This window comes from Athene noctua, chromosome 1 (assembly GCF_965140245.1).
Source record: "Athene noctua chromosome 1, bAthNoc1.hap1.1, whole genome shotgun sequence".
In the NCBI taxonomy this organism is placed as follows: Eukaryota; Metazoa; Chordata; class Aves; order Strigiformes; family Strigidae; genus Athene; species Athene noctua.
The window spans coordinates 140,244,523-140,255,051 of record NC_134037.1 but is presented as its reverse complement, the minus strand read 5'-3'; the positions used below and the strand labels follow the sequence as shown (position 1 = coordinate 140,255,051).

Below are 10,529 nucleotides of genomic sequence, written 5' to 3'. Positions count from 1 at the left end.
CCAAAAATCTCCTCTTGTGAGGAAATGCTGTGGTGACAAGCAAAGACAGGAGCGGCCACCTGTATTGCTCTGTGGGTGTCCATCAGCTGGAAGGGCCGGGATAGGTTTTGTGAGACTTCATCCGAGGGGGAAAAATGATTCCTCAAAGAGAGAGTTGCCTTGTTGAACGCAGAGCTCTTCAAGGGAAACTGTGCTGTTACCGAAGAGGATTTCAGGTACTCGTGTGAAATGGCTCCATTCCTACACCCCGACACGAGCACATGGCTACTCTGCGCTGATACCCAGCTGGGTGAAGGCTCCTTGGGAACGCCGGATCTCTGCGGAGACTTACGCAGCCCGACTGCCCTGGCAGCTGCTCTCCCGCATGGCGGCAGCTGGTCACGAAGGCAAGCGTGTTGTCTGGTGAAAGGCGGCCATCAGTTTTCCACTCCTGTTTTTGGAGTGTTTTCTTTCGGGGCCGCCTAAAGACTAGACTACACGTGACTCACGGCAGCTGTGTTACTCCATACTCTGTCGGCTATAAGTAAGTGGGAAGGGAGGATGAGAACATTGCCCCGTACAACACAGCAGTTCAAGAATCTCAAGTTCCTGATCCTCCTGCAGCAGAGAAGGCCTGGTCGGGGGAGGGGGAGCTGCCGGCTTCCAGCTGCCCTCCTGGCGCTTCCCTCTGGGCTGCGGGTGCCGAATCGCTCACGGGGGGGGGCTGTCTGCAGATTTTCCTCCCGTACGGTGTGGCCGCAGCCGCCACTGCTGCGCCACAGCAATCCTCCTCTCCCCGCAGCCCGGCCAGGAGCGGGGCCGCGGGCGCCTCCTGCAACGGGAGGAGCGAGAGCTGCGCTGCAATCGCCCCGCCGCCAGCACGGACGGCCCCGCAGGGCGCCGCCTCCTTCTCTTCACGGTGACAAGCGCCTTTAGCGGTGACGCTCCGGTGGCGGCGGGGGAAGGTTTGCCCCCGAGCGTACCAACGTGCTCCGAACCCGGTGCTCCAAGTACCGCTCCCCGGTCCCGGCGCAGGCAGCGGCGGGGCGGGGCTCGAGGCGGGCTCACCGCGGGGGGCCGCTCCCGCCAGGCGCCCCCGGCCGGCCGAGACGGCGGCGGGGCGGGCGGGAGCTGCTCCTCGCCCGGGAGGTGCGGGTGCGGCTCGGCGCCGCGGAGGTGAGGGGGCAGCCGGCGCTCACCCGGGGCGGGCCGGGCCCGTGGGGAACGCGGCCTCGTTCGCTTCGCGTCCCGGAGCCGGGCGGCCGCGGCGTGGGGTTGTGCCGTCGGCTGCGTGGGGCCCCGCGGGCCCGGCCTCGGTCACGGAGGGACCCTGAGGACCGTCTGGTCCTGTCCCTGCTGCGGGCAGGGACAGCTGCCTCGGTCGGGCCGGGTCCCCTCGCCACCCCCGGCGAGCCGCGGCCCGCGCTACCCTCCTCCCCGCGGAGGGGCGAGCGGGTGTGCGAGGCTGCTCCGGGCGCTCACCCGAAACACCTTCCCGCTTGGGTTTGGTTTCTGTTTGTCCCCTGAGGCGGACCGCGTCTCAGGAAAAGCCTTCTTCGGCACAGAGGCGGAGCTGGGCCAGCTGAGGAAACTCAAGTCTGGAGAGCGACTGGTTTTGCTGCTTAAAAACCACCCCCCACTCGCAGTTTCTAGAAATAAAGGTGCGTCGCTGACTCCTCTCCTCGGGTCATCCCCTCCGGTCTGCTCACGGGCGTGTGTGCAGAGACGGGAAGCCCCAGTTCGAGTCCTGTTTGTAAAATTAATGCTTGGTTTGTTTATTTACGAACATCTGTGGTTCTGATGGTCAGGCATCAATTCTGAAGGGTCTTTCATTCAGATAAGTATTCAGTGCTTTTCTGGTGCTGCGCATGGCTTTAAAACCGTTTGAACTAGTTAGCTTGCCTGCGTGTCTTCTGCTGGCACCGTGCATCTATTTGTGTAACACCAGCACCTACAAAAAACCCCACCCAAACCTCAACGAAAAACCCCACCTCACCTTGAAACAGAAGTTTAGTTCTGGACCCCTTGTGTGCATTCTGGCAGTGAGTCAATTTTCTTTGAGGCGCAGTGGATCCAGATGTGTATCCCATGTCACTTAACTGTTCAGTATGCAGATACCTTGTAATCTCAGCTAGTCGAGTCACGTTCTCTGTCAGTGTTGGAATAAGAATTTCAAGTTAGGTGGATTGATACCTGCCTGCTGGTGGGATTTTATCTGTGAGGTCACAGATGGCCTTCAGCTTTGAGGATCAAATTTAACCACGATTCTAAAATTTAAAATGAGATTTTGAAATACTTTTATTTTTTTCTCCCTTGACCAGCTTCAAGGTTCTGAAGTGAATTAGCCTCTGTAGTCCTCACGCCTCTCTTGTCGTATGTAGCCTAAGAGGACTACCCACAGGTCTAAGTTTAGGTGTGTGTTGGAGACTTTGCAGGATTGAAGGTGGGTTGGTGAATAGCAAGGAGAGATTTCCTTTATAAAAAATAAACTCGTGGCTTTTATTCTGAGCTCTGTCAGGGATTCAAGTTTGTGTCTGTCTTTCAGTCCTGGAAGGTGTCTCACAACTCTAATCCTGGACCGAATGCTTTCTGGGGAGGATGGCTGGTCCTGTGTCCCTGGGAATGGCTCTCAGAGCTGGTCTGGTTTTCAAGGGCTGCAGACTTCAATCCCTGCACAGTTTAATCTTGCTTCTACGGAGCTTCCAATCAGAGGGATGCATGGGTCTCTGCGGGTGATGTATGTGGGTGCTGAGCACTCGGATGTGTCTGTGATGTCTGCCACTGCTGCGGTTCCTCGATTTGCATGTTAATGCAATCTGAACACAGTCCGTGTTAACAGGTGTTCTGAATCCATACCAAATCAAATGCTGAGACTGAACTCCTTAACCTGAAACTGCTTTTTCCTCCAGGGAAAATGCTGCATGAGATTAAAAGCCTTGTCGTTGATGAACCAAAGTATTGGCTGGATGTTCTCTATATTTGGAACACATTCATGGGTCTGAGGGAAAAAAAATGAGATGTCTCAAGAAAACCATTTGCCTCTCAAGAGAAAATCACAAGAAGAGACAAATACTGCAACTAAAAGGCAGAAAACAGAACAGACTATGTCTGAGCAATGTCAAGCGGAAGCTGCAGAGAGGTATATGTTGCCAGAGAGAAAGATTGATCAAGACTGCTGGACTGAAAGTAAGACTTCCTTAGAAGACCCTTCCAAAAGCAGTGGAAAGAAGCCTGTTGTGAAGGAGAAGCTTAGTTTCAGAGTTTCTTGTCGTTGTAGTGGAGCAGTTGCCAAAATACTTCAGTCACAGGTATGCTAAAGTATCTGTGTTTCAAAAGCATTTGGCAAAGGTGAAGGGAGGTCTGTAGTTTGTCATTTCAACTGTGTGTTGTGTGTTTTAGAATAAGAAACAGATTTAGCCTTTTCCTGTATTTTCTCAAAAAAAGCCCTTAACCTGCATTTCCCTTAAACAAGTGGAAATACAAGGGCTACTGTTAATTTCTGGGCACTATACCCTGAATACTTTCAAATCGATGTCTTTTATTGAGCCTAAGTACAGGTAAGAGGTTGAGGTGGCTGGGCCTGTAGGGTCTGAGGGGGTGATGTGATAGTAGCTTACAGCTATTTAAAGGGTCATTGCAAGGGTAATGGAGGCAGACTCCTCTCAGTTGTGGCAGAAAGTGGAAAAGAAAGCACAAAACCAAAACTTGGCAGCTTCGGTGGGCTCTCCTTGGGTATTGGGGAGAATTTGTTCTCCAGGAGGGAGGTGCAGCCCTGGGATGTGTCCTGCAGTAGGGGTTAGATCTTGGTTCTTGGGAGAGAGTGGTGGTGTAGAGACCTCCAGGCACCCCTTCTATCCAGCCCTCTTCCCATCTATAATACCCTTCTACTGTGAGGAAAATAAAAAAAACCCAACCCTGTGTAACTGCAATTTATGTAGATTTCTCTTACTTGAAGTTAACAGTAGTTTAACTAGATTTTTTTTTTTTTCCCCCCTTACTCAAGCTAGTACCCTGAGAAGGTGGGACACGTGAGCCTGCCAATGTTTGCTTAAATTCGTGCTGTGCATTTGAACTCTCATGCTGTGAAGGCAGTCTGAGCTGGATGCCACAAAAGCATTAAAATTGCGAGCTGCAGTTGTGCATTCACAGATTTTCTCTTGGGTAATCCAGTTTACAGACATCGGAAATATTTTGTGCGTCACAGGTATTTATAAAACAGCGACAGGTTTTGTTGTAACTTGGGCAGGACTTGAACTTCAGCCACACTGCTGATGAGTGACAGTCATTTTGTCCTGTGGTGTTTGCTCTCTGCCCCTCGCTCGCTCACTGTGCCCTGTTGTACTACTTCTGGTGTTTGTATGAGTTGTTCTGGGGGTAGAGAGAGGCTCTTTCTTTTTTTCCCAGGTGTTTCTGAGGATTGTGCAGTCAAAGGCTATGATTTGTAGTTTTCTTAATTCTGATAATTTTGCTGCCTGTGACTGTTCTTCCCCCTTGCAGGAGATCGGAAGAGCCGTTGGCATAGCGCTCGTGAAGCAGTTTGGGTGGCAGGCTGATCTGCGGGACCCCGATCTAGAGGTAGTGGTGCTTGTCTGCCAGATGGCGTGTTGATGCTTCCAGAATTGCCCCGATCTCTTTTGTTTTGTCCTCTGCTCCCTTTGCACTCAGGACTGTGGCCTCTTCTTGGTTTTTTTGGTGCTGAATTTAGCTAGAAATCATCTGATAGTGCTGAGCAAAGCTTTTTTGGTTGACACTCTGTGTGCGCCTTTGAGAGCACTGAAATACCAGAATGGCCAGTGTTGGCCTGTACGTCGGGAAGGATCCTTACAGGAGATGTCTCAGCATCTGCTGGATTCTGTGTTGGAAATGGCGATCACCTGAGCCAGTGGGCAGCTTGTTTAGCCTCTGTGGGGGAAGAGAGCGAGTAGGAAGGTTACGTCCTTAATGAACTGGACTTGTGCATGCTGTTCATGGAAGAGCCTCCTCCTAGACCCTGACCCTGGCAAGGAGCTTGATGCAAGCTGTCTGGAGACCTTGGAAAAGACGCGTTGCTCTTGACAAGCCATTTCTCCATCCCTGTGCTTCGTATATGGAAGCTGCTCTCTGCACTGATGCTGGGAGGTCTGAGGCTGTCTTTAAAAACTCTGAGTTCATGTACGGGCTCTGGTTTTCCCAGGCTGTTCATTAAGTACAGCTTTGTTAAGCCTCAAGTGGGGCTCTTGTCCAGATTTTTGCTCTGAAACCATTCAGGTCCTGAGGACTGGGATATTGCACAAGCATTGTTTTTCTTTTGGCTTCCTGGGGAGGGATTGCAGTCATGCAAGACCTGTTGGGGAGCTCAGTCATATTTAGGGATGCGCCTATGGGACAGGAGGACAATTTATTTGAGCTGCCTGTATTTCTGGAAGGATTACACACATTTGCCTTCCATCTGAAATGCCACTTAGTGGTGCTCATGGGGTTTTTTAATTGGTTTTGCGTTTGGATTTTTTTTAAAAAGGAGGGGGCTATCTGAATAACTGAGTGCTGGTATAATCTTCTCCTGCTTAGAGGAAAAGGTTTTATAATTAAAAATATTCATTCAGTGTTACAAAAATTGGTTCTGTAAAGATTCAGGAGCTTGTTGGTGGATTCTTGGCTGACAAAATTCCCCTCCCAGCTTGGTTAAACAGTAAATCCTCTTTAAAGTGGCATTCAGATTATCTAGTGTGATTTCTTCCCACTGATCATAGTTGTCTAAAGCATATATTTTTGTTGTTAAAAGCTAGGATCAGATTATCTTAATGACATTTACTCAGTGGTAGGGATTCCTCTTTTCAGGTAGGCATTCTCCTCACCAGATTTGTCTTGGTAGTGTCAGAACAGGCATCATTTCTAAATAGTCGTGCTGTCCACTGTGAGTAATTATTTTCTGGTTTAATATTCAGTGGACTGCCACATTAGTCTTGTGGTCTGTCTGGAGCTTATCTGAGCATGCAGGCCAGACTTTGTGGTTAAGTTGTGGATAAAAGCGGACTGGTTTCTATCTGTCTGTCTGCAGATCTGTCCAGTTCATTTCTTCTTTCATATTACGTGGGCTTTTCTTGTGGTTGTAGCATTGTTTTAAAGGGTGATGTTTTGTTTTTTTTCCTGTTTGCAGGCTTCCATTAGCAAACAGAGAGTCTATCAGAACAGCAGGACTGCGGTCAACAATTGCATGGGCCCTGGCATCTCTGGCTGAAATCAGTGTAAGTGGATATTCATGGCAAAGAAATAGAGTCTTGGTTGAAGGGGGTGTTGCTGCTCGTCAGGGTTGGAGCCGGACGCTTTGAGGAAGTACGGTGATTTTAATGCCCTTTGCTCTGATGCATGTGTACAGGGGTTTTGCCTTATCTGTGATCAGAGTGTGCTGTCACCTGCTGTTCAACCAGATACTTGCTGTAATCCCAGGTTCTTCTCAGAAGAGGTGTTACTCCTTGTCCAGATATCAGTCTACTTTGCATGATTTTTTTTCACTGGCCAGGCTTCAAACCTTCTTTTGAGTTGTTTTCCCAAGGGAAACCAGAAGCAAGCGCGATCTGTTCCACGGATTAATTCGGTACCAATATCCATCTGCAGTCTGCTCCTAACTTTTTTCCTCTAAATGTCACCTCAAGGCTGGATGCATAGTGGTTAGTGAAACTAGGAATGCTTCTTTCTGTATTCTCTTCCAAGCAAGTTTGGCCTGGTAAACCGGTGATGATTGTTACTCTGAATTCACGGTCATGTGTAGGTGATGTGTACATCCCTGAGTAAGCTTGTCCTGGGGGAGGAGTCTGTCTTGCCTGGGATGCAATAACCCCTTTATGTTTGTAGGCGGGTGCCTTTGTGCTGGATCCCGTGTGTGGGCTAGGAACGATACTGCTGGAAGCTGCCAAAGAGTGGCCTGTGAGTATCACAGTGGCAACAGGCAGGCCCTTTGCAAGACGGCTTGTAGTTGCATCAAGAGAAATCTGTGCCACAGTTACACCAGACTCCATTACTGAACAAGTAATTGGTGTCTTTGTCACCGGTCAGAAGCTGTTGTTTGTGCTCGTCTTGAGAAAGACTGCAGGTAACTTGTCCTTCCATTTGTAGATGAAATTGTTACAAGCTCGTCCTGCAAGTGTGGATCCAAGGATGTTCCAGGAAACGTCTCCAGCTAGAGTTCTGGCATAGAAACACAGCAGGGTTTAGGTGGGAAGGGACGGCTGGAGGCCTTTCGTCCTGTCATCTGCTGGGAGTAGGGCTAACCCCAAAGCTGGGCCAGGTTGCTCCAGAGCCTTGTCCTGTCGAGATTTGAAGCATCCTGAGGGGCGGAGACCCCACAGTCTCCTCCTCTCACATGGTGGCTGCGCTCTGGCCAGCACAGCCCTCGTCGCTACAAGGGTGCAGTGCTGCCTCATGATCCAGCCAGACAAGTGCCGGGAACACCCGGGATGCAGAAACTCTGGGGAGATACTTGGAAGACACCAGCTCTGACAGAATCCAAGTGATTCTGGCTGTAACCAGATTCTTGAGGGGAGAAAAGCGGGACGGAGAGAAATTCAGCATGTGTTTCCTTGCCATTCATACGTGTGTCTCTGAACCTCTGCGCTAACTCTTTGCAAGCTTAGCTCCTCTTTCGCGTTGTGCTTGTGAAGATGTGTGTTGAGAAGGAGCAGTTAGATTGGCACCATGCAGTCCCCTGTTCAGAGAGTCCTACTCTCCTGCCACCAGTAGTGGGGAACCTGCAAGCTAAACCACACTCTCATGCATTCGTCTTCCCGGTCTGCATTGGGTTGGCAGCTTTGTAGCGCCATTTGCGAGGAAAGGTACGGAAGGAGCTATGAATCCGGGTGTATAACCTGCGAAAGAGCTGGCAGACGCTTTTGTAAGGTGAATGAGGGCACCGCTGCTGTTCATTTTTCAGACTGTCCTCTTTGCCACAACCACCAGCAGGCAAGCACACGAAGAAAGAATCCTCAGATCTCCATAGCCTCTACTGAATGGGGTATGCAGGGAGCCCGTTCCCCATGTCTGCAAGACATTTCCTCAAGGCAAAGGTCTTGGGAGGAGAACAGAGAAAGCCAGTGTACCAAACGTGTTTCCACGTGTGGCAGCAGATCTCACAGCAGGTGCCTTGGACAGAGAGCAGCAGGCAGCAGCGCCTTGGCACCGTGTCACCTCTTGTACCATCTTTCCAAGGGAAGGGGAATCCCGAAGGGAGGTCGAGTCTGTAGCGGCAGTCTGGAAGAAGCATAAGCCTATTCACTCAGGGACTGTGAGGGCCAGAAGTGGATACGCCGGTGTACGTGCAAAGGGCGTGCTGACCGTTCACGGGCAAGAACATGCAACACATTTCACAGCGGATTTCACTTCTCTCAGGCTTCCCTGCATTTCTCACCGGAGGAAGCCCTTCGCATTCTTCAGCAAAGAACCCCGAAGACCGCATTCGAGAACAGGTCGGTGTTTTCTCCGTTACTTCTCCAGGACTGCGGCCTTTCAGTGTCCGCTGTTTCAAGCGCTTTTACAAGGCACAGGCGAGGCCGGGGGCTACGGCAGTTTTACTGTCTGACTCCCCGGGGCGGGGTGCGGGGCGCCGAGGGGCAGCCGCGGCCCCGCCGCCGCCAGAGAGAAGGAGCGCGCGGGCCCCGGCAGCGGCGGCCCCGGCCCCGCCCCCTGCGGCGGGAAGCGGCGGAGGGAGGGGCGGGCCCCGCGCGCGCCGCCGGGCCAATCCCGCGCTGGCCGAGGGACGCGCCTCAGCGGCGACGCGGCAAAACTCTCAGGCGACGGTCGCCGGAGCGGCCGCGGCGCTGCACGTGTCCCTCCGCCGGCCCGGCCCGGCCCGGCCCGGCCCGGCCCGGCCCGGCCCGCCCGCCGGCCGGAGGGGAGGGGAGGGGAGCGGAGAGCGGAGAGCGGAGAGCAGAGGAGAGCGCTGCGCGGGGAGAGCGCGGCGGAGTGCGCGCCGCCGGCCTCCGCCGGAGCGGGGCGGCGGCGCAGCCGCGGCGACGGCCCTCGGGGCAGGCGGCAGGAAGGCGGCGAGGCGGAGGGATCCGTGGCGCGTGCGGCGGCGGGGCCGGGCGCGGGGCGGGCGCGGCGCCGCTCCGCCGTGTGTCCGGTGTGCTCTTCATTGGAGCCGATTTCAGCGGTTTTTTGGTGATTTGGATTTAAATAAGGAATGATTTAGAGCCGCCGTACATCTAGTTGCGATGCTGCTACGAAGTCCGCCCCCCCTGGACCTCGTGGGCTCCAGCTCCGAGTTCACCTCCTCAGAGTCTCCGCGCTCGGCAGCCGCCGCATCTGGACGCGCTGCGGGGAGATCGGGGACCGGGAGAGCCGACGAGGCCGTGAGCACCGGGCGGGGCGCGGCGCGGCGGGGGTGAAGCTCCGGCTCCGCGGGGAGACGGGCCTCGGCCCGGCGGGGCAGGGGCCGGGCAGCGGGGCCGGGCAGGCGCCCGGTGGCTGCGCGGCGGGGGGGCCGTCGCCGGGGGCGCGAGGCTGGTGCCCGCCAGGAGCCTTCGAGGGCCGGTGGGAGGAGCGGGGAGAGCCGAGTCCGCGCGCGGAGGCGGCGGAGGTCGCTGTCGCTGGGGGAGAAAACAGGGAAAAAACTCGTCTTTCGGGTAAGCGTCCACAGCTGCGGTCGTGCGTGGCTGCGTGTGAAGAAGCTTCTGGGACCGCGGCCGGGCGAGGCCCCTTCCGCGTCCCCCGCCGCAGCCCCGGCAGGCATATATTTCATTTCTGGTCGCCCGGCAGGCATTTCTGGTCGCCCGGCAGCGAAAGGGGGGCTCGGCACGGCCCCGAGTCGTCTGCTGCCCTGTGGATAGAACCTTTTCGTGTCCCCGTACGGTTTTAATTCAAGTTCTTCTCTCAGGTAAAGAGCTCTCGTGAAAAGGTCTTGGAGACCCCTTTGCTTTAATTGTGGCAATGCTTACAGAGCACTTGCTGTTTTGATGACGCAAATGCATCAAAACCAGCGCCCGGCCCAAAACATGCGTGACCTGTAACTGCGTTCTAGCTGGCCTGAAGTGCCTGTGAAATGCTCTTGGTCGAGCGTATATAGGTACTGCTTTGGCTGCTTGAAAAACAAAGCTCTGTTCAGAAATCGGGACGAATTTGTGCTTCTGGCTGTAACCTAAAAGGATGAAAACTTGACTTAAGCTTTTTCTAGTCTGTAACTTTAATGGTAATGTGTGTTTTGTATTTATGATTTTTCATCCAGAAAAGAGACAGTGTCCGTGATTTTAGAGAACGTTAGGTAATCCATGCTCTCTCTGCATCTCAGTGTGGCTACTTTAAGAAGGAAACTATCTCACTTGGAGGAAGGAGGAGTTCATTCTTTTTAATGTAGCCTTCAAAAACTGAAACTCTTCTCTGGGCTTTGCAAGTCAGGCTCTTCTCGGCAGGGTGTCTTGCAATTCCATGAGAAATAAAGGCAGACCAGCTCCGACTTGGAAGTTTCCTTGCAGCAGAACTCTTTCAGGTTTTTCAGTTGTATGGAGTCTGTTGTTTTTTCTTTTTTTTTTTTCCTTTCCATTATTTTCAAGACTAATGAACTAATAAGGAAGACATCCTTG

General features: G+C 53.1%; 1 protein-coding gene across 1 annotated transcript; it reads left to right on the top strand.

The window, feature by feature from the left end:
* The first annotated feature begins 228 nt into the window (after nucleotides 1-228).
* On the top strand, nucleotides 229-7,152 carry LOC141958016 (U6 snRNA (guanine-N(2))-methyltransferase THUMPD2-like). Its single transcript, XM_074900422.1, is given in 10 exon segments — nucleotides 229-402; nucleotides 1,015-1,155; nucleotides 1,508-1,640; nucleotides 2,889-2,979; nucleotides 2,981-3,287; nucleotides 4,477-4,560; nucleotides 5,741-5,796; nucleotides 6,116-6,203; nucleotides 6,811-6,882; nucleotides 7,072-7,152. Coding segments are annotated over 10 exon segments (1,227 nt in total).
* Nucleotides 7,153-10,529: the final 3,377 nt, after the last annotated feature.